We start from the raw sequence: 24751 nt of genomic DNA, 5'->3' as shown, positions 1-24751 counted from the left end.
CACCAACAACGAAACACCAACATTTCCTGAGGTCTGAGTTGATCTAAATCAGCCTCTAAACTCACTCCAAGTGCAGGTCGACGGCTTGCCGCGGTGTCCTGACTCCGGTGGGCCCCATGGATGCGGTGGCGCTGGACTAGCTCATTGGCTGAGGGGTCGGTCCATAAATGATCCGATGTCTTCAGCTTGGTGTACTCCAGAGCACAGGGCCCCACTGAAAATACACGCAGACATTGTTATTACGCCTAAACATATCAATGTCATTAGTGTAACCACAAAAACTCTGCTTGAATACAAAGGCATGACTTACATCTCAAAACCAAACTCTGTACTTTTAAGGGTACAAACAAAATGATATTGTTACTGAGCACTGTTTCACGTTAAATGAAACGATGCCAAATTTGATGCCAAGAGAGTGTATCTGATAAAGAGTAAAAGAGCATAGAAATCAGTCCTAAGTGTGGTTGTACTTTTCAAAAGTGCTTAATGACACTTTTTTGATGCCAAATGGAAAGCTAATAAGGAAAACAAACCTAATCTGAGGAAACACACAGGTTAGCACAATAGTATGTGTTCATTTCAGCAGCCACAGCTGAAGAATCCTTATGCTCAACAAAACACAAATCTTTACCCCGATCTCCAAGTGATTAATGAGCTCTTTGGATAAAAATGGAGATGACTGAGCTTTTTCACTGTCATGGTTGACATTAGCTTTTACTAGTTAACACCCGGTCAGTGGCTGCATCCATCATTTTGGTTGTCTGAATGTGCTTAATGTGAAACCAGTATTTCACGAATGACATACTATTCATTGGAAACTCTTACATTGTGCACTGTGCGCACTGCAGTAGGGACAATGGAAAATCTTACACCTACAGAGAAAGTAAAGTATGGGCTGCCAAAAAAAATTACTCTTACTGCACACCAGTGTTGAGTTTTAACTAATGGTACCATATTGGTTCAAATTTACCTGAATTTGGAAGCATGCAAATTGATATTACTTATCACATATCAAAATGCTGAGATGAAAAATAAGTAAAGCTTCCTGGGTCACATAGGGACTGACATCTACTGCACCAACAAACCAGAGGAGTATATAATGTTTTCAATTTTTCCCCATATAGATTTGTGTCTTTCTGTCCCCTGTCCAAATCTGCTAACAGGTGTCCTCCATGTGTTCTGCTGACTCCTATGTGCCACATCATTGGCAACTTGTAACCTCGGCATTCAGTGTGAATACAGTGTTTACTCTGTCTCAGCCGGTTGTCACACTGTTCGACATGTCCACTTTGGTTAAGTCTACAGACTTGTATGTTTCCTCTTCCTGCCAGACTGCCTGTGTGTTATAAACTTTGTGTCTGGGTATTTTTTGCCTCATTCCTCTTCCTGTTGTTGGCTTTCAGCTCCTGCTGCTACACTCTCAGTAGTGCTTGCTTTGAATTTTACCCTCTGACCAATCTATCTGCAAGAAGTTGTATTTGTGGTAATTTCTGTGATTGCAACTCCTGCAAAAACTGTAATTATTTTATATAAAAGTCGCTTTTCAAATTTATTTAGATACCGTAGCTTTGTACATTTTGATACTGATCTATACATTTTTTTTGCTGTTCAAGCACACGCTAATATACTTACCCAGCAGGGCTGCCAAGATGGGCCCGAAGACTGAGTCATGCATTAGAGCTTCTCTCTCGTAGTATTTACTGTAATGATAAACACACAGCAAAAAGTGAATGATAGAAATACATTAAAGGTTATTAGTTATTGATCCTCCTGATCATAATAAAACTAAAACTGAAAACTGGTTTTAATATTGTGTTTGCTTATAGATAAGTATAATTAGAACTTTGCCAACTTTATAACACAGAATTTATTTTATCTCCAAAGAGCAAAAATGTGAATCTCACATGCAAAGAAGGTTATGATGTTTATAGCTTATAAATTATGTAATGCAGCTCTGAATATTGTTGTTTATAATTATATCAGCAAACCAAACTTAAAACATACAGTATGGCTGCATTGCCTCCTGCGACTAAACCCGATTATTTAGTTATCCAGCTGATTATGGGTTTGACTCATCAGTGGTGGAGTGGTGTGCAATGCCTGGGAACAAAGAATAAAACTAAAGCACCTGGAGTTGTCCACAATGTACTGCACTATCTTGTCCAGAACTTTCTCAAAGATAGCTGTTCGGACCCAGATGTGTTTGATGGCCTGAGCAGAGAGGGGTTGAGGGGGGCGGCTGGTGGTGGATGAGCCCTGTCTCCTCAGAGGCTCATGTCCCAGGCTCTGAGTTCTCCTGCAGAGAAAAAAGCACATGTTAGAACCATTAGCACAGGAAAAGGCTTCTGCGTGTATCTGACCCTGGCAGAAACAGGATTTTTCAATCTGATATAAATATGTTAGAATTGGACAAGAATGAAAAACAGGAAGAAAAGCCAGTATGTACTTGTCAATAAAACATGAACAAAGTAATCAATTACTAACCCTAACCCTAAACTTTAAGCAAGTCTCAAGGACATAAAACCTGGATGACCTGCAATTTTCTCTTATTAAACTCAGATAAAACAGAGGTTCTAATACTTGGCCCTAAACACCTTAGAGATACATTATCTAATGATAAAGCTGCGCTCGACGACATTTCCCTTGCTTCCAATGAAACAGTCAGGAACTTTGGAGTGATCTTCGATCCTGATTTGTCCTTTAATTCACACCTAAAACAAATTTCTAGGACCTCCGTTTTCCTCTAGCGTAATATCTAAAAAATAAGACATGTCCTTTCGCAAAAAGATGCAAAAAAACTAGTCCACGCCTTTGTTACATCCAGACTGGACTATTGTAATTCATTATTATCAGGCTAAGTCATTAAAGACTCTGCAGCTTGTCCAGCATGCCGCAGCTAGTGTACTGACGAGAACCAGGAAAAGAGACCACATTTCTCCTGTATTAGCTTCACTACACTGGCTTCTGGTTAAATCTATAATAGAATTTAAAATTCTCCTCCTCACTTCAAGGCCCTTAATAATATGGTGGCATTGTCTTGCCTTCTGCCTCATCTGCCTCCTAGTTTCTCTCTTTCTCTTGGGGTGTGTGCAGGTGATGTCACTAGTTGCTGATGAGGGCCTGGTGTGCTGGAGTTGGGGCCTTGATTGATCAGCTTCCTTTAAAAGCTCCACTCCTGCTCTCAGTCTGCGCCAGATTAAGTTCTAGTTAGTTGTTGCAGCTAAAAATATCCTGAAAGATTCAAGATTTCCGTAACGTCCTGTTCGTTCCTGTCTGTCTCCCTGCCCAGGACCAGCAGCTGGACTTTGGCCCCGACTCCACCCCCTGCCTGCCTGCCTGCCTGCCTGCGTTATTGGATATCAAATAAACTATATTTGACGTTATTCTGCCTCAGCCTCTGTCTCTGCCTCTGTGTCCGAAGCCTGGCTTTAACAGCCATTTTACCTTAAAGAGCTTTTAGTACCTTATCAACCCACTAGAGCACTCCGCTCCCAGAATTCAGGCTTACTTGTCGTCCCTTAAGTCTCTAAAAGTAGAGTAGGAGCCAGAGCTTTCAGCCATCAAGCCCCTTTCCTGTGGAATATCTCTCACTTTCAGTTCGGGAAGCAGACACCATCTGTATGTTTAAAAGTAGGCTTAAAACCTTCCTTTTTGATAAAGCTTATAGATAGAGCTGGTCCAGGCTTGTCTTAAGGCCGAATTATAGTACTGCAACTGCAACCGTGGAAGGCCACGCAGTTGCATCGACGGACTCGTTTTGGTTTATGCTTCTCTAACGTGTTGCGCACGTTGCAACGCAATTCACCGCCAGAACACTAAGCAGAGTAACGTGTTTTGTCGAAGAGAAAACACACAAAGAGACGTCTTCTTCTTGGTCGACTGTTTATTTACATCGCCAGTCCGGTTCTTCATAGCCTATTTCTGGCGGACAAATCCGCCAGTCAGTGACGGGTTATACAAGTGGTCATACTTTCGGATCTATTCTGCCAAGTGATCATCTATTTGGTCCATATTTGTTCTTCTAAATCTTCCGTGATTTACGCCGGTATTATGGGGCATGAAACCGGAAACTAGACTCCGGACGGGATGTAGTAAGCAGACCAATCACAAGCCTTGCGGGTTGCGTGAGGCTTGCGTCGCTTTGTCGTATAGTTAGAAAAATTGGCGGACGCACGCAAGCCGCAAGAGGGGGCACGCAGGCACGCGAGGGGCGTGTTGCGTGTCTTGCGTGCATGCGTGCATGCTTAAAATCCGACTATAAATCGGCCTTTAGACCTGCTCTTAGTTATGCTGCTATAGGTCTAGAATGTCGGGAGACACATGACACACAGAGCTTCTCTTTCCAGCTTCTCCTTCCTTTTCTCAAATCATTATCACATCAAAGTAATTAATATCTCATCAATACATGTTTCTGACCCTTGTTCCCCTTCCCCGGAGTCCCTTTGTCTTATCGTCCGCAGATCCAGGGCCGCAGCTGTGGCCACATCATGGATTGCGATCTGTGGATCGCATATCAGAGGTCGTAATGGTGGATTCAGTTTGGCGGATTCTGTATCATGCTGGCTGATCGTGATAATAATGGCGGATCCTTTATCGTGTTGGCATCTGATAATGGTGGTGGACCACAATCGAGGCGGCAGCTGATGATGGATCCTAATGGCGGCAGTGGACAATGACTGTGGACTATAGTGGCATCCGATCTTGATGGTGGATCATGAGCTTGCTGGCTACTGACCATAGACTATGATTGCAGCAGGAATGCTTGATATATAGTTTTTCTCCTCAGATACTCGACCATTACTGACAATAATCCATCAATTCATTGACCTTCAGTTATCCTCAAAATGTTTATTCTTATCAATGCTGCTAAAACCTATATCTTGAATATATTCTTACACCTGACATCTATTGCACTTCTGTCCTCCCTCTCCCAGGAAGGTTCCCTCTCTTCCCTCTCTGAGGTTTCTACGTATTTTTACCCTGTTAAAAGGGTTTTTTGTAGTTTTTCCTTACTCTTGTTGAGGGTTAAGAACAGAGGATGTCGCACCATGTTATAGCCCTATGAGACAAATTGTGATTTTTGAATATGGGCTATACAAATGTAATTTGATTGATTGATTGACCCTTCACCTTGTTTTTCAAACCAAGATATGCATGTATAAATGGAGACATATGCTGTTACAACATGAATATAATTGGAATGGTTGTATAGCCTACATGGCTGGTTGAAGTCAGTTGTGTCGTGCAGGGTATAACCAGAGGTGTAAAAAGTACTGAAATATTGTACTCAAGTAAAAGTGGCTTTACTTTGATGAAATTTTACTCAAGTACAAGTAAAAGTACCCATCTAAAAATCTACTCAAGTAAAAGTAAAAAGTAGTTCATTTAAAATGTACTTTAAGTAAAAGTTACTTAGTTACTTTCAACAACTTGATGGAGGCTGCTCCTATACAGTGCAAAAAAGGACAAGGGGTCATAAATCCAATCCAAAAACAGTTATTTTTAATTAAAGGAGAATCTTTACAGATATAAGTGCAATGACATTAAACATGTCAAACATTAAACATTTAACATGTCCACACAACATTTAAGAACTTTTGGGAGGACATGTGAAGACATGATCCACATGACAGCTAAAATAAAAAGTTAAAATGCCACTGTCGCACTGTATATTTAAACTTTTGGTTAAACTTTGGTCCACCTTTAGAGCACTAGTCTACAAACTTCTTGTTGAGTTTGAGCAGCAGCTGATTTTCAAGGTGAGTAGAGCTCATCCGGGCTCGCTTTGCAGTGAACAGCAATCCAGCACAGCTGAAGAGTAGCTCGCAGGCGGCAGGGGCAGGTAGGCCAGTGTTGAGTTTCAGGCAGTGTTGTTCATGAACGAGTTCAAAAGAACGCGTTCATTGAAGACGTTCATTTTTATGAGAACGTTGAACTGAACGCAACTTAATGATAAATAATGAATTTGAACGGTGAACCCGTTCATATTATCTGAAGTCTAGCTAAAACGTTACGGAATGTTTTCCGCTGTCTAAATCGAATGCTTGCACCATGTTGTTGCGATCTTTGTTTATTTGAAAAGAAATGCAGTCTGGGGGGGCGCCAGGAGTGAAGCTTGCATAGAGCACCAAATGTGCTAGGGCCGGCCTTGTGTAGCGCAGTGATTCTCAAACTGTGCGGTGGCATACCATGTGCGCGCGGCCGGGAGGGGAAAATGCGAGGCGGAACTAATATTATAGCCGAACTAATGTTTTAACGTCAGCATGTCTCTAACGGCGGAGCAGTAAACAAATCGCTCTTTCGCCGTAGACAAGGTCGGCCACCCGCGGCTCTGCAGCCGCTCAGCAGTGGCTCCCTGTGCAGTGTTGCGCATATTTTTCTCGAACAGTGAACTTTACGATCAGTTTTCATATGTTGAACGTGCACGTGAGGGAACGTCATCCACTCTATGCAGCATCTACCACTGCAGTGAGAATTGCCTTGCGCCTTGAACTGTTTTTTTTTTTTACTCAGTAACGGCTGTAATTTCCAATGTAGCGAAGTACAATACTTCAGTCACAATCTACTTAAGTAAAACTAAAATTACCCATTTCAAAAGCTACTCAAAAAACTACAAAGTACACAAAAAACTACTCAATTACAGTAACGTGAGTAAATGTAATTCGTTACTTTACACCTCTGGGTATAACCACTTATTTTTCAGCAAAGCATTTACCCCCAAAGCATTTACCCACCTCTAAATGTGCAGCTGATGCTGTGAATCCACTACAGAAAAAACATGACCCGCCTTACTTTTGTCAATTTAGGCTAATACTTTAGCTAGTTAGGATAAGAATATCAGTGTCACGGCTCAGGCTGTTCCTCTTGTTTTTTCCTTTTTTCTCTCTGCTGCCCTATGAGTGCATGTTCTGCACTTATTGGGTCCGCTTAAATCACATCATAACACATGTTTATGGTCAACAATATTCATCTTGAACAAATGTATCATGCCTGCTACGCCCACTGGGGGCTCTACACATGTTCACTGTTTTATCTTACCATGCTGCTTGGCTAGTCCAGGGAACATCCAAGGAATGGAGCCATCAATTATCCAAGCATAACCGTGTTCCCTTTAGTGCAATAAATGGGTAAATCATGACAAAGTGTTCCAGACTGAAGTGGTATTTTTTTCAATTCCGCTCTTGAACATTTCCGAAGTCTTTCTACATCAGGGCTCAAAAGTATTTGACAACAGAACTCTTCTATCTGTGACATCAGAGCTCACCCGTTGTGAAATAAGAGCTCACCAGTCTGTGATAACAGACCTGACTCATCTGTTGTCCATTTTGCTTAAGCTGTCGCTAGCAAGATTTTCAGAAAAAGTTGACACAAACAAACAAATCAGATTAAGTTCGAGCTTATCTCTCCTATGCTATATTGAGACATAAATATAAAGTATTGAAATATAAAGGGTCCATTCTAGGGTAAAAGAATAATTTGTACAACTTAGAGGATCACACACTAGTGAAAACATCATTAGAATATTTTATATTTGTTTGCCCTATCACCTAAATCTTACACACTGGACCTGGATGGTAGTATTATTTAAAGATGGCTAAATAGATTGGTAGGGACAACCGACGGGAGTCGTGTCCAAACCCAATTCTAGCCCCATGCTGTTATTACCATCTACTTAAACACTGTAACTGATATCTGGTCACATTCTCTCTTTCTCTTTGTCTGTTGTTTCCCATCATGGTCTCTGTCTTTTTTACTGTCAGTGGCACAAACTGTGTTGCCACGGCAACCAGAGTAAAAGAGAGATGGAGCCCTGAGGGAGTAATTCACAGTGGGGTGGGCATAGCTTTGTTTGTGTGTGTGTGTGTGTGTCTATGCGTGCATAGATGTATTCTGGTGAGAGAGGTGTGACTTGTGCAAACCAAATACATAGACAATAATAGGCTTTAATTCTGTGTACAGTCCATCTGGGGAAATAAAGGCCAATGAGACGTGACTGATGAACCAGAGATGGGGTATGATATGAAGACAGAACTGAGCACCCAGTCCACCCAAAGATGTTTAACTCAGATGCTCTACATCATATAAGGCAGTCAAGTTGCACTTACATCTCACTCAAATTCTGTCTGTGTTTTATTGTTTGCGCCTCATTTATACAGACCTTGTGTAGATGTGTGTCAGTGTTTGTGAACGTGTTTTTGTTGCTCAAAGCTTTCCCCCCTTCATTTCTAAACCTCTCTCCATTAGGCTAATGGCTAATGGACAATTCATGAGCCTGGAAACAGCTTGGCTAGTACCTAAGTGCCTGCAAATAAAGCAATTTATAATACTCTGTATGTACACAAGTACATGCAAAAATACATACACATAGGCCTGAGACCAGGGTTATCACAAAGTGTACACAAATTGCTCAGCTTCAGTAAAAACACAACTGATCAGAAAGTGTGTCTGCTTTTATAAACATATATATATGTACATAAAGCTTAGAGGTTCAGTGTGTAAGGTTTAGGTCAAAGTGTAGAAATTGAATGTAAAACTCGAAAATTCCTCCTGCCGAGAAATTTCGAATGGGTGCCTAGAATTTGCCGGTTCCAGACAAAAAAAATGTTTTGGGGGGGGGAAGAGAGACAGACTGTGTCAATTTGAGAGAGAGACCCAGAGTAGAGAGAGAGACCCAGAGAGAGAGAGATAGAGTGGCTGGTATAAAAGAGAGATAGAGAGAAACAGACTGGCTGCTTTAAGAGAGAGAGAGACAGACCCATATATATATATATATATATATATTAGAGCTGTGAAAAATAACGCGTTAACGCGTTATGATTAAATTACAGGATTAATTCGTTTGTTTTTTTTAACGCATTTAACGCATGCGCAGAAGGACCTTCCAATTCCGCCGCCTCTGCACTAGTCGCCGCTCTAATGCAGTCAGACGGCAGCTGCCATTCAAACAAACAAACAACATGGATAATTCTGATGAACCTGAGGACCTTCTGGACGGGAAGATCGTGTTCCAAAAAAACAAAGATCGAACATTCAGTAAAACCAAGGTGATATGCACACTCTGCGAGAAGACGTTATCGTTTCACCGTAGCAATACGCGCCTAACCACCGCAACGCGAAGCATGTGTTGGTCGGCGAGGGGCGTTCAAGTGGAATGCGCCAAACCAGACTCACTCGCCGGACACATTGTGCAAAAGAAGCGGTCAGCTTTACTGTCAGAGAATTTGAACAAGTTAGTTTGCCTCACCAACTGGCTAAAGACCGAGTAGCTAAGAGGGCCTTTAGAGGCATTAGATTGTATCATGGTGTGGTTAATGGTTGTGTGACAAAAAATATAAAAAATGTCAACCATCCTATGGCTAAGAAGCTCAAATAATTTCTGTTTTAATTTTTAAAAAAAAGTTTTATTCAACCACACAATGGCTAAGGAGCCCGAATTCTGTTTAGGATGAAGATTATATTAATGTTCCATATGGAAAAGCAATGATAACTGCTGAAGAACTGCTGAGTTGCAGCACAAAAGAAAAGTTAAATGTCATAAATCTTGTTTTCACAAAAAAATTCCGAAAAAATCGGTAATGTGATTAATCATGATTAATCCATAGAAACCTGTGATTAATTTGATTAAAAATTGTAATCATTTCACAGACCTAATATATATATATATAAAATGCTCTGATTGAAAATCTATAACTCCTCTCCGTGAAATGAACACCCCTGAGAACCACAACACTTGGACGAACAAGTACATATCTATATCATTATTTAGACACAAACAATGAAGCCATGCGAGCAGTTTAGAAATGTAGTTCTCATTTCATAAATCTCCTCCTTTTGCTATCATTAGTTTTAATTGAAGAGATTTTTCCACCCTCCAACACCGTCATCAAACAAATACTTGTTACTCAAAAACTATAAGTTCTATCTGGAAAATGAACACATTTGAGAATCACAAAGCTTGACACTACAACCAGATGTATTTAAAGAATTCAACAGTTCCCCCCTGAAAGGCAACGAAAAAATTCAATGTTTGTGTCTTACCCACACTTGGACTTCAAAACGCCCTTTTGGGTTACTGTCCCTCTGCTCTACTGACTGAATTACCTGCAGTGCTGATTAGCACCTGTGAAGTCTAAAAATAGATCTGACTGTCCCCTTTGGCCCCCCTCCCTCTAAGTGTGTGAGTCACTGATTATGACAGGTGCGACGTGAGAGAGGGAGACATCACAGCTCGGGAGAACGTCCGGAACAAAATGCTGTAATTCAAAATCTATAACTTCTATCCGAGAAATGAAAACACTGTGAGAATCACAAGGTTTGGACGAACAAAAACACATCTATATTATTATTTAGAGCCAAAAAATGAGGCCATGCGAGCATTTTAGAAACGTACTTCTCATTTCATAAATTCTCCTCCGAGAATTATCATTACTTTAATGGAAGAGACATTTTTTCACACTCTAGCACCGTCATCAAACAAATACTTGTTTCTCAAAAACTATAAGTCCTATCTGGAAAATGAAAACATTGAGAATCATCAGAAGGCTTGACACTACAACCGGATATATTTATTCGTGAGAGCTGAATAATGGAGCCGTGGGAGCGATTTACATTTACGTTTTATTTTTCAGTTTTAATCTTTTCAGAAAAATCTTCAGAATTAACATGGGGCTCCAATGGGAGAAGGATCCGGAAATAATTCCTCGATTTTTCGATGCGGATATAAGCACTGGTCCGAGAGGTTTGAGAGTGACATGTCTGCGAAGGAAACAATCTCACCACCTCAAATATCTAAAAATCATGTCTGAGGACCTCCGTTTGGGGATTTGAGAGCAGTTTGAGTGACGAAAAAAGGCTCTTCAAACACTGATTTTCAGCCTCTCGCTCTTTTGGTAGAGAGACCTTGACTCCCATTGTACGTTTTCGGTCGCGTTACCGCGATCTTTGAGCGAAATGGAGGACGAAATTCTTAGAAAAAACTATTGCACACCATTCGACGTAATTCCGCAGGTTTATTTGTAGGTCTCGTGGTTGTGCGACACAATTTGTGGGAGGAGAAGCGTCCCAAAGGTTTAAGGGCTCTATTCTCTCTTTTGATAGAGCGAGCTTGGCTCCCATTCTACGTTTTCGGCCGCTTTATCGCGCTCTTTGAGCAAAGCATTGTGCCATGCAAAGCATTGTGCCATGCAAAGCATTGTGCCGCCTAGTGGCAGGCACCACTAGGTCCATGCTTTGCAGGGCTTTGCCCTGCAAAGCGTTGCCTAGTGGTGCCAGCCACTAGGCGGCACCCATAATAAGCACCACAGAATAGTAATGGCGTTGCTATTCTGTGGTGCAATGCACTGCCTAGTGGTGCCTGCGCGTTGCGCCATGCAAAGCATTGTGCCATGCAAAGCATTGTGCCATGCAAAGCATTGTGCCATGCAAAGCATTGTGCCGCCTAGTGGCAGGCACCACTAGGTCCATGCTTTGCAGGGCTTTGCCCTGCAAAGCGTTGCCTAGTGGTGCCAGCCACTAGGCGGCACCCATAATAAGCACCACAGAATAGTAATGGCGTTGCTATTCTGTGGTGCAATGCACTGCCTAGTGGTGCCTGCGCGTTGCGCCATGCAAAGCATTGTGCCACCTAGTGGTGCCAGCCACTAGGCGGCACCCATAATAAACTACTGCACCTGTGTTAATCAACAGTATAGGTGGTGCAGTCATTTGGGCAGAGGGATAGAGACCCACAGATTGTGGGTTCAAGTCCCAGTGTGGGTAGGACTTGACCATAGATTTTTTTCTTTGTCTTTCAGGGGGGAACTGTTGAACTACAATGTGATTGGCTCCTCATCATGTTCCTGTATTAGTGTGTATGAAGTGACAGTGATAGCGCCACCTGGTGGTCGGTGTGAAAATTAAGTTTTAGCAATCGCCCCCAAAATCCTGTCACATGATCAGAGCCCTGACCTGAAGAGATCTATGAGTGTGTATGCAGTGTTAGCGATAGCGCCACCTACTGATCAAGTCTCTCTCTCTCTCTCTCTGGATCTTACTATCTCCTTCTTAAAGCAGCCAGTCTTTCTGTCTCTCTTTCGTTCTCTTTTATACCAGCCATTCTCTCTATCTCTCTCTCTCCCTGGGTCTCTCTCTCTCTCTGCGTCTCTCTCTCTCTCTCTGCGTGTCTATCTGTCTCTCTCTCTCTCTCAAAATGACACAGTCTGTCTCTGTTCCCCCCCAAAAAAAATATTTAGTCTGGAACCGGCAAATTCTAGGCACCCATTCGAAATTTCTCGGCAGGAGGAATTTTCTAGTTTATAAATAGATCTCACTGTCTCCTTTCTCCCTCTGGCCCCCCTCCTCAGCGTGTTTGACTTCACTAACGACGCAGCTGTGACACAGAGACAGTGACAGATTGGACCTGAGGAGAAGGTCCCGAACAAAATGCTCTAATTCAAAATCTATAACTCCTATCCGAGAAATGAAAACACCGTGAGAATCACAAGGCTTGGACGAACAAGTACATATCGATATTATTGTTTAAACCCAAAAAATGAGGCTGTACGAGAAGTTTAGAAACGTATGTTGTGCAATAGTAGTAGTAGATTTGACGTTGGCTAATTATTAATAATCATGAAAAATTATTATTAAAATAAAATTTATTTATTAATAATAATTAAAAATTATAAAGCTATTAATCAAGAATAGTAAAATAATTAATTAGAATTTATACGGTTATCCATTAATAATAGTTAAATAATTAATGAAAACAATAAAATTATCAATTAAGAATAATACAGTCTGTAATCATTGCTTATTGTCGCGGGGCACCACCCTGGTTACAGGGGCCAACAAGTCAATCATTAAATATCAGTCTCAAATGATATAAATTATATGAATAATCTCAATAATTAATATTAAAGATTATATAATAAACAACAGGGTTTTAAGTTCGAGCACAGGCTATAGTAATCCAGCTGTATTCACATACATATGTACAAATAATCACAGAAATACAAATACTTTAATTACAAAAGTATTTATTAAAAGGGAAATAAAGTTAATGTCATTCAATGATTCTTCATTTAACAAACTCCAATATTTCAAAGATGAAAACAGCAGCAGCAGCACTTATCACAATTGTCACACATGTAATACTGAGTATCTATGTGTGTGTATGGTCGTGTGTGTCTGGCTGTCTGTGTCTCTGTGTGTGTGTGTGTGTGTGTGTGTGTGTGTAAGAAAGAGAAAGGGGAGTGGCTAAGGCGTAATGACGAGATCACGTGGTGACGTCGTCTGGCCGAAATCAAGATGTTACGTTCAAGTAATCTCAAGATAGAGGTTTATGACCTTTGTGACGACATGAGGTCGAAGACAAGATGGCGGTCGGTCGCCAGTTACACAAAGGAATATTTCTAGACAAAGAGATTTCTTATCTCCTGGTTCTGGCGCCGAACGGCGTCGAGATGCATTTAGGCTCTTTTAGTCAAGATTTAGCTATGTAACATGAAATATGTAAGTGTAGGTCGGGACGTGTGTAAAAACAGGTTAAGGAGAAAAGAGAGAGAGAGGGAGAGATAGAGAGAGATCAGGAAAGCTCTCAAAACATCGTCAGAGACAAGGTTACAGAAACTTTACCACTCGGTACTCAAATTGGAGTTGTGTACCGAACTTTTTATCGGCAAAGTGTCTGCAAAACCCAGTCGGACAGTGCTGCCGTAGACTCTCCATAACGGCGCGAAGCACTTTAAAACATTTCAACACGGTACAAAGGAACCGGAAGTGACGTATTGTTTCGCCGCGTTCAAACACGGACTGAAAAATAGATCCGCAATCTTCAAACAAACATACAATCAAATAAATGACACGCTAAGTATTTAAACTAGTTCTCTGCCCAGCGTGTCGCGCGGATATTCCGGAAGTCCAGTGAATAATCGTGGCCGCTCAAGCTCGGTGGCGCTGGTTCCTCTGTTGCAGCAGCGTCGGCTGGGCCGAATAGGAGCGGATTCTTCTTGCTCCTCAACGGGATGACGTCGTTCTTCTGCAGTGATGAACAGCGGTGGCACAGTTGTTTTGGAGATCGTGGAAAAGGAAAGTCTTTGTCTCGGCCAGCGAATGAGCTTCCTGTTGCGCGGCCTTTTCAAGTTAAAAACAAAAATAGTCTTTCAAAATAAGTGTTGACTTAAGATAAAAGAAAATAGAAGCTAGAGATAAAACAAACTTTTGTTAAAGTTGCCCCCTTTAGAGCTGGAACATCTGGGAGGCCCGGAAGGGCCCTGGTCGAAGTCCTTAGCAGGGACAATGGCTGCGATTTTTGGGGTGTCAGGGCTTTTATTAACCTGAGGAGGGCCAGCCTCCTTGAGGTGTGGTCATGGGATGATGCTGGCTTTAAGCCAATTGAGTGACAGAGGTCAGATCAGAGTGGGAACGGCCAGGAGCAGAGCAGGGGTTTCTGGGGAAACCCCAGGGATTAAGTTACCACCAGAAGATACAATCTCCATGCTTGATCTTAGAGGGAACTTTAGCTGGCTTCATCTTGGCTCACAGGCCTCACTTTTATAACCTATTGTGTGGACTCCACCACATGGTTAGTTCAGTAGGGACTCTTGCCCAACACGTACTTCTCATTTCCTAAATTCCCCTCCTAAGATTTTCATTAGTTTTAATGAGAGAGACATTTTTTCACACTCTAGCACCGTCATCAAACAAATACTTGTTACTCAAAAACTATAAGTCCTATCTGGAAAATGAAAACATTTTGAGAATCACAAGAGTTTACACTACAACCATATATTTTTTTTATTTGTGAGAGCTGAGAAATGGAGTCTTGGGCGCGTTGCGCCATTCAATGCACTGCCTAGTGGTGCCTGCACCACTAGGCACCCATAATAATCCTAGTGATGTTTTCAAAGTGTTATTGTTGCTATATTTACCCTAGAATGGCCCCCATTATATTTAAATACTTAACATTTACATCAGGAGGGGTCTTCTCTACATACGGCATGTTTTTTTACAGTAGTCCACCTGGACAAACATCAAACCTTTTGAGTTTTTATGACAACTGAAGGTTACCACAGTTTCTCTTTCATGTTTGGGGTCTAAGTTGTTCTTTGTTTCTAAGAAGGCCAGTCTCTCCATCCCTGTGTTGATTTCACGGTTTGAATAATATCAATGTTAAAAACAAGTACCCTTTGCTATTAATCCTCTCCGTCTTTTAGCCCCTCCACAATTCTATAGTAATCACAAAACTAGACCTCCGGAATGCATACCATCTAGTTTGTATAAGAGAAGGAGACGAATGGCAGACAGCCTTGACACTTTGAATATCTGGTAATGCCTTTTGGTCTCACGAATGCTCCTGCAGTTTTCAAAGCCCTGGTGAACTAAGTGTTGAAAGACTTTCTCGACCACTTTATTTTTGTGTACCTGGATGACAAACAATTTTTTTCTAAGAACATGTCTGATCACATCCTCCATGTCTGCCAGGTCCAGAGGCTCCTGGAGAACAAGCTCTATGTGAAGGCAGAGAAATATGAATTCCAAGCCAGTACTGTAAGTTTCCTGGGTTACATCATTGACAGCGAGCAGGTTAGAGCAGTAGCAGAATGGCCAAGACCAACCTCCCAGGAACAGATTCAGACATTTTTGTGCTTTGATAATGTCTATCCACCGCTCAATCAGATACTACAGTATACCATTATACCTCAAAGAGCTGACAGTACCTTATCAAACCACTAGACCTCTCGGCTCCCAGAATTCAGGCTTACTTGTCGTCCATAAAGTCTCTAAAAGTAGAGTAGGAGCCAGAGCTTGCAGCTATCAAGCTCCTCTCCTATGGAATCATCTCCCACTTTCAGTTCGGGAAGCAGACACCATCTGTACGTTTAAGAGTAGGCTTAAAACAGAGAGCAGGCAAGCATCACCATCAGCAGGTGCGGCGACCTCCGGTAGAGATGGAGACCTCCGTGGTAACATCCATCACCAGTCTGAGCAGCAGGCCAAGGGTCGAACATATCGAGAGGAATTTATCCAGTATGGATTTGCATGTGTCATTGTCAATGAACATCAACATCCCCAATGTATGATATGCACTGAGGCACATGAGAGCCTCAAGCCTGCAAAACTGCTCCAACACTTGGAAACTAAGCATCCCTCACTCGCTGCTAAACCGTTCAATTCTTTCCGCAGAAAGGAGCGAGAATTGCAAGGCCAAAAGAAAGTCCTTACTAACCAACAACAATCCCAGCCAAAGCTCAAAGGGCTTCATATGAGGTGGCATATTTAATTGCACAGGAAAAAAAGCCACACACAATTGGTGATACATTAATTAAACCCGCTGCTATAGCTATAAGTTGGGCCATGCATGGGGATAAATTAGCCCGTGAGCTTGAATCAGTGATGCTGTCTAACAGGACTATTGTCCGGCGCATCACCGACACGGCCCAGGACATGAAGTGCCAGCTGGTTGATACTGTTAAGAAAGCCAAATATGCTTTACAGTAAGATGAATCCAGAGATATATCAAACTCTGCCCAGCTGCTTGTTTTCGTCAGATACAGTTTTGACGGAAAACTTAAAGAGGACATGCTGTTTCGCTCCCTGCCGGAGGGGGTGTGGACAGGTGAGGACGTTTTACAAAGCTTGACATCAAATTAAAAGAATAGGGCCTATCTTGAGAAAATTGCATTGGTTTGTGTACGGACGGGGCTTGAGCAATGCAGGGGAAAAAGAAAGGACTGAAAGTGAGAGTCTTACAAGTGGCACTGCATGTACATTTCACACTGTATTATTCACAGAGAATCTCTTGCAACCACAACACTTGAACCAGACCTTGCACATGCTCTTGACACTGAGATAAAAATGGTCAACTACATAAAAACACACAACATGGCTCTCGCGGGAAAATGTGCTGAACGGTGTGCCTATATCTGATGGAGCATGGAACCCAGCTCGCTGAACACCTCACTGACCCTGCCTGGTTAACATGGCTGGCGTATTTGTCTTGCATATTTGAAAAAATCAATGGACTTAATCTGGCACTGCAAGGTGACAAAAACAAGCATCTTGTCAATGAATGATAAAATATGCGCATTCAAGAGGAAACTCGAGCGCTGGTCAACACGAGTGAAAATGGGTAGGCTTGACATGTTTTCTGAGATGGACGAATTCATCGAGGAAAATGCACTGTAAATGAGTGTCAATACAGTGACGAAGCTCCAGATCAATATGACTGGATAAGATAACAATTTACTGTTATGACGGCATATCATCTGACATCCGACCTGGAGGACACATTGGTTGAACTGTCAAGTGACTGAACCTTACAGGCAGCCTTTTGCACCAAGACGCTGGCGGAGTTTCTGATTTCGGTCGAGAGGGAATACCCACAGCTATCCAAGGCCGTTATGTATCTACTCATACCCTTTGGCTCTACTTACCTGTGCGAAAAGACTTTCTCAGCACTGACATACATAAAATAAATGCAGATCGCGGCTAATAGTGGAAGAGGATCTCCGAGTGGCTGTCTCCAAAGTAAAGTCCAGAATGGACTTGCTCTGCCCCATGCATGTTGCCCACACATCTCATTAGGTGAGTTTAAGAAATGTGAGTAATGTGTAGGCTAAAATAAATAACCCTAAAATTTTTGCACAAAGTAGCAATACGGTTTCTGCTGCACGTTATGATAACAGAACAAACAGACATCTACTGTGCACTTTGTTTATAATTGTGTGTTCACTCAGCCCTGCTGTTTAAACAGGGTGATTCCCTGTATTTTGGCTTTATTCTATTTCCCAAATTACAATAAAATAATTTCATTTCAGGCTGTTCTGTCTTGTAATAATGCCAGTGTTTGCATAGGTCTAATAGTGCATGTGCGTGGCTGTGCGCAACATTATATAACACATCCAGGGTCGATGGGGGTCGCCAGTCTTTGGCACCGTTATTTTGGGGGTCGCGGGCTGAAAAGTTTCGGAACCCCTGCATTAGAGCAGGGGTTCCCACATTTGCCCTGCTGCGACAGACCATAATGATGATCAAAGTGAAACATAACCATTTTTACTTAGATTTTAAGTCAGTATTGCTGGTCAATGTTGTCTGTTGAAGTAAAAATTTCATCAGTGCTGTTATATTGACCAAGAAAGAAGGAAACGGTCAAAGAGCCATGCAGGCTGTGCTCATGCCAACAACATCAAGGTGACATCACAACTGATTGCCTAAATTTTTTAGAGTACTGTTTACTTATTTGGGTTTACAGTGTATACAAAAACTTTAGTACAGTAAATGTATGGCTGATAAGTTGATGATTTGATGCATGATTAGAGAGAGACAACAGAGCATGTAATAAAGAAGAGTGTCTCTTCCTCTCTAGTTAAGACAGCTGTCATTCAATGATAGCAATAATATTCTGATTGTGGTGTCAGGTATGGTCCAAATGATGAAATGAAAATTAAACGTGAAACTGAAGCTTGGTCTTAAACAGCAGTGAGTGAGCTCTTCCTCACTCTCGCATATGCTTTGTTTTCAATAAATTCTGAACAGGAGGAAGGTGTTGGGTTGATCCACGTGAAACCAACCTGGTGAGATCAGCATGCTGCTGGAGCTGTTCTTGCACTTTACGGCAAATCTCGCCAGCGGTGTCGTAGACTTTGCCGACTTTGGTGAAGAGGGCAGCAATCTTGTCACTACGGAGAAAACCAGCTGCCCGTCTCTTGAGCAGGTGACCCAGACAGGCCTCGATAGCAGCTGGAGAGAGAAGAGATAAGTAGTGGGAGTTAATACTGACAAAACTGGATAGAGAAAAAAATGAATGGAGAGATTGAGTGGAGAAAAATATCAACCTGATTAAGCAGCACATATGAAGAATTATACATGTTAACAATAAAAAAGTGTTAAACTAATAAGAACAAGATAAAGTGTCAAGCCCTCTATTGGCACATAGGGGCTGCAAAGATCATTACACATCAAAACTGACTTATAACTTGATGACTCATGTTTAAAGACAAAAACATGAAATATTTGATTTGCATGTTTAAAATAGCTGCACAAGAACATCAAGAGAAACAAATATGTGAATTGACAGCATAAAGTCTCTCTGCAGCAGGAAAAGAGTGATACAAATCTGCAAGAGAATGGTGGGTCACAAATGTAGACCATTTGGCAATTTCTGTACAGCAATATAAGTCAACTTAGAAATTATTTTAATACAGCTGTAAATTCAACAGAACTAAAAGTCTCAGTTTAACCTGTAAGGTTGACCAAGATGATGTGGAAGACAGTGTCCAGTCCACACAGGGGGCATTAACCATTATGTTATTGTAATGCCAGGTAAGCAGTAAAAGCGTACATATAACACAAAATATTTGATATTTTCCACAGACCCCTGATTGATTATGAAACAAAGCATAACCCTCCTAAGCCATGCACCTGCTGCTGTTAAACCAACAAAGTTTGGGCACAAATTAAATCCATATTAGTTTCAAAACAGAGTTCCCAGTCTTAGGTTTATAGTACAAGAGGTTAGTTCCAAAATATAAAGGAATCGTGCATTTTGTGATAAAAGCATGAAATTTGGTACACTTATAGCCAAAGGCATACTCAAAAGATTTGGATGTGGAGCCATCATGAATTTTCAACATGGCGCCCATGGCAGCCATTTTTCAAAATGTCCGCCAGCAACAACTGTTTTCTTATGAATGATGGATTTAATATGATATTTCAGACTTATTTACCATTCATACTACTTGGTAAATGTCTTTTGGATAGTGGAACATTTTCATTGAAAATTCAAAATGGCCGCCAACTGGTTAGATATGGATGATCTCTATGTTTAATTATACATTTATCTTGATGCAGAATTTGATTTGGGAACTTTGGAATTTCTAAGAATCTTCTTTCTATCTCAAAATACTCATGTTAAGCAAGGGAAACCTAGGGTCTATCACAGGGAAGACCAGTCACACTCGCCTTCACAGACACAAAGGGCAGTGCACTGTAAGTGGGATTTTTTGCACTTACACTGCCCAACACAACCTTTCTTGCATTTGCATGAGACAAGTTCATACCTTGACTGGCCTGCATCTGGTAGGCATGTCCAGAAGGGTTCATAGTCCCCCTCAGGTGACTTTGACCAGCCCCATTCGCACGGTGAAGGTAGTTCTGGTGTTGACACCAGGACTGTACCCCACACGTGCCCTCCTTGGTATACAGCTCTCTTAACATGCTCTTCTAGGGCAGCCTTGGTAGGGGGGATTGTTTGTACATTGTGCCTCTTTGCAAATAACTTCCTCCTTGCCGTATTGATTTCTGTACATGTGCTGGTTCGGTCATAGACTAAGATAACGAACCTCTCAATTGTGGCCATTACCTCCTGTGGTATGTCATCTGGGGCTGAAGACACTTTCAACAGGGCAAGTGTAAGTTCTGGAAGCACAGACCATACAGCCCATGCAGTCTTTTTCCCATGGCCAACAAAGCTTGACACAGTGTCACAACCCGTCAATGCATGGAACACTGGTAGTGCACATGCTTTCTCGGGCCCGAGCCCTGCTGCAATTTCATGGGCTGCCAAATATCGAAAATTCTTACCAGTACCGAAAGCCAACCAAAGCTCATCCTCTGGTTGTAGAGTCTGAGCCACTGCCACAGCCAGCACCACAACATCAGTATCAACTGTTTGAATCATAATTTTGTGGTGGCCGTTTCTTGCTGCATGGGCTACGTGCAATAACATGCGACTATCCGCTTCCTCATGCGTGCAAGGAGCAATCGATGTCCTATCTGGGAGAGGTGGCTTGCTAAGGACTTCCATGTCACTTGTGATGACAAGCTGTTTATCCTCCTGCACAAACAATCTGAGCAGAGCCTCCGAGAGAAAGGCAAACAACTCAGTCTTATTGCTGTCAACTCTAAGAAAGTTTTGCCAGTTCCTGGGAATGGCTGCATCACCTACCACACGTCTCTGAATTCCAGTGCCACGCTTTGCTCTCGTAGCAGCTTTCAGAGAGTCAGACAAGTAGCGGTCCCACACCAGATCAAGCCTGGACACAGTTTCAAACTTTCTGGTCAGATATGGAATGAAGATCACATGGGCATAGTCATTGAAGGTTTTTACTGAACTTGGTTTCAGCATCTGGATGATGGCTGCCCCATCTAAAATGGTGCAGGTAACCTTTGGACTGTCAGAGTATGCACTGTGAACTTGTTCCAGGCATGGAAGCAGATCACTCTTCACTCCCAGTCGGAGACCTCCCCCATCAGAAAGCGCTGGTGGACATGGTTGGTTCTCGTGTCGAAAGAACTCCTCTAGGTTTCCATCTCGGGTCTGGCAAGCAATGAATAACCTTGAAAAGAGCTCCATGTCCTGTTTGAGAGAGACCATTTTCTGTTTCGGTTTTGATACTCTCCTCACGGTTGAAGTACCAAACACCAGAAGCTTATTTCTTGGTATGGTGTTGTCCACTGTCTTTGTTCTCTCAACAAGGCGTTCTTTGGTGAAAGCTTCAAATTGGTGCTCTCCTATCTGCTTCACCTTTCTGACTACCTCAGCAGGTGAAGGTCCAGCAAGTTCCTTTGAGTGGAGAACAATCAGGTCCTTGCTTTCCTCTTCAAATGGATTTCCAAAGTGTTCCATTGCACTGACCAAATATTGTACATCTTTGATGAATGAGACCTGGACACTTGTTGTTTGGTCATGGTGACGTGTGTTATCTGATTTCTTGGAATCAATCTCAAACTCCTGTATGGATCGTGCAACTTCTGGTCCTGCTACCATCCATCGCAATAGTGCAGATGGGTTGTCAGTAAGGCCCACAGCACCACCATCTCCTTTAATGCAAGCATTCATCTGCTCATGGGCCTGGTCAATGGCCATAGAGGAGAACACATTTTTTGTCTTCTGGACAGTGAATTTGCCTGCCTTGAATGCCTGAGCTACGTTAGGGTGTGTCCTTGGTAGTTCAGCCATGTCTCTCAGGTGAACTGGAATCCATCTTGCATAATGGGTGTGATCCATTGCATGAAACCACTTGGCTAGTTCTGTTAATGCATCAAGGTACATGGAGAAAGATGCCTCTCGCAAGGATCGCACAAATACTAGGACAAGCAGCTCTAGCTCAAGAACAATAGACCAGTATTGAAATTGTGGGATGTTTTCTGCTCTCTGGCTGCACCAAACTTCAAAAGCTAGAGGAACTTGATCTGTTTGAGTTTCACAATAGTTGTCATAAGCTCGGTGCTGCAGAACATTCAGAGCTGCTGCTGTAATTTGATGGGCTCTCCTGGTGCGTGATACATGGGCTGCTTTGAGGAAGGAGTCAGCTGTGCCTGGAGATGAGATGTCAGCTTGCACTAGTGCTTCAACCCAACCGCTTCCTTGCAACCAGTTCCCCAACATCTTCAAAGCTGCCATCTCAATATGTAGTCCACCAAACATTACCACCAGTTTATCTTCACCATATTTCTCTGGCCATTTAAACTGGATTTGTTTTGCCAGGGCATATAATGGTTGGTCAAATGTGACGACTGGACTCTGGCCAGGATTCAAGTGTTCCACCGATTTACTTATGACATCAAGTGAATGCTTGATCATAGCCACAGTATGAGCACTTTCCTGAAAAAGTGGAAGAAGAACAGTGGAACATGTGGCACGAACTCCTGGTGTCTGCCGGCTAGCATGGAAGGCAGCCAAAGAGGTATCCAATGAATCACCTGCAGTTCTCTTGTTTTCAATGACCTCAGTTGCATTATCTAACCACTGGTACTCTTCCTTGGTATGCTGGCCGATGCCATCTCTAGTGAGAGATTGTGTGGGCATGCAGCATCAGTCCTATGTATAATGGAACTGGCGTCTCCTGTGCAGTACTGTGTCTGACAAAAGCTGCTGTGTTTGATGCCCGCTTGTGCTTAACACTGTTGAATTTCAGCAACTGAGCAATAGTAAGTGCTGCAGAAGATGCTGCTTCTTCCATCTGGTCTTTGATGCTAGGTCCCTCTAAGATCATGTTAATAAGGGTAAGCAACAGCTGTGGCACAGAGTCCTCTTGGCATTTTTCAGGGAAACCATTAAATGGTTTGGCCTCACCGAAGATGTTACGTCGGACAATCTGTGCAGCACGTGCAATGTGCATAGCATCTTCGTTGTTATCCTGCTCACAGGCTTTGGCAAGAGCAGTGCCAATGTCAGATTCAAAGGCCATTAGGACATCTCTCCCCTTGGTGTAAGCTCGCATATCGGGGAACTCTGCAAGAAGTCTCTGTTTCAGCCGTGTAGAGTGAACTCTGTTATCAACCTCTACACCTAGCTGTTCCATCCGTGACTTGTAGAGCTGGGCAAGTTCAGCTAGTTTAAATATAGGTGCCGACCCATCTTGCTGTCTGGTCTCTTCTATATAAAGCACCAACTGAGCAAACACAACACTAGAAGTTGACGCTGCATGTCCCTGGCCATTACCTTGAAGACCTTCTAAGTTTGCCCCTCTGGCACGATTATAGAGACCTATTAGGCATCTGGTATGATACTTGGCTTCTATAGCCACCATGTCCCCAGCACTAAGTCGTCCAAGCAATTCTGTGTCTTGGAGTAGGGTTGCAGCAGCGCGCACCCGATTGTCCAATTGGAAGGTTGCAGCCTCATGAAGGCCTTCATTGCCAGCAGGCTGTTTACAAAAAAAACAGATGTCTTCCTGTCTCATTTCAGGAGTCCGGATCGGTTGAGACCTTCTGAGTTTCGATTCTGACTGTTGATCAGGACATTCACCCGAAGCTCGCTTTTTTGCTCTTTGCAACTTGGTTTCGTTGTACTTCAGCCTGCATGTGTGATGGTATTGTGCTTTGTTTGCAATCATGGCAGCTTCAATACCATGGCCCTCATCCAGTCTTCCAATTGACAACGTTGAAGAGAGCTGACCAAGTTCATTAAACTGGATTAACTGCTCCGCAAGTGAAGTGTATCCACTCCCCTTGTCTGCTCGCGTGGACTGCAAAGGACATCTCAATGCCTCTGCCGTGTGCTCTTGGCATATAATGCAGAGATTCCAGTCAGTCTTGGCTGTGCAAGATGTTGATGGTCCTTGACCATCAAAATTCACAAGCTGGAACTTCTTCGACATTTTGTCAGGTAAGAAAAACAATGTCTGCAGTAAAGGCAGAGGGGTTATCCTTTTACCACCTTTTACTACAGGGAAACACATTCAAGTATGGGATACAACTAGGTTCGGATAACATTACCCTACACCTAGCCCGATCGTTCATCCAGTACCATTTAATTCCTGTGCGATCTGTACACCATCCGGGTAACTATATGAAAATCATATAAAGCCCCGTTACCCTTGGCTCGGCTCTCCCGCGCTGGCACATCCTGTCCATTCAGGTGCGGCTATCTAACTACATCTATCTCTGTAAGCCTACGCACGTGCTTTGTGCCCATTGTGATGCATGGGCACGTGCGTAGGGTAAGTACGTGCTTTTTTCCTTTGGGAAACCCATAAGAGGAGTGTGTTTAGCTGGCACTGAACCCCATGCTGAGTTTCACAGCAGTGGTGTCACCAGTGTGCCCTGGTTGTGCTTCAACATCCACTCTATTACTTTTTTTTTTTTTCATTGGGTAACATTTCAATTACAATAAAATAGATGATAGTGTACTTGAAATTATAGATTTAATTTCAGAAATATGGCTGCCATCTTGTTGTAGGTGACCAGTGGTCACCAAGTGTGACTATTGTGGTCACCATTTCTGAGTTAGAAGGAAGCTTCTGGCCAATTGTAAAGTTCCAAATTT

At 42.5% G+C, this 24751-nt stretch overlaps 1 protein-coding gene across 1 annotated transcript in view; it reads right to left on the bottom strand.

The window, feature by feature from the left end:
- The window catches only part of sgsm2 (small G protein signaling modulator 2), a 114997-nt gene that overhangs the window by 43524 nt on the left and 46722 nt on the right, over window positions 1–24751 (bottom strand). The window contains exons 3-6 of the mRNA XM_053422163.1: window positions 18552–18720; window positions 2129–2296; window positions 1633–1700; window positions 66–214 (exon numbers count right to left, since the gene is read on the bottom strand). Coding sequence (XP_053278138.1) covers window positions 66–214; window positions 1633–1700; window positions 2129–2296; window positions 18552–18720 — 554 coding nt within the window. The remainder of the gene's footprint in view (window positions 1–65; window positions 215–1632; window positions 1701–2128; window positions 2297–18551; window positions 18721–24751) is intronic.

The sequence above is a fragment of the Pleuronectes platessa genome, chromosome 5, assembly GCF_947347685.1.
Source record: "Pleuronectes platessa chromosome 5, fPlePla1.1, whole genome shotgun sequence".
Taxonomy (NCBI): domain Eukaryota; kingdom Metazoa; phylum Chordata; class Actinopteri; order Pleuronectiformes; family Pleuronectidae; genus Pleuronectes; species Pleuronectes platessa.
The sequence above is the reverse complement of the archived record's forward strand: the minus strand, read 5'-3'. Positions and strand labels throughout refer to the sequence as shown.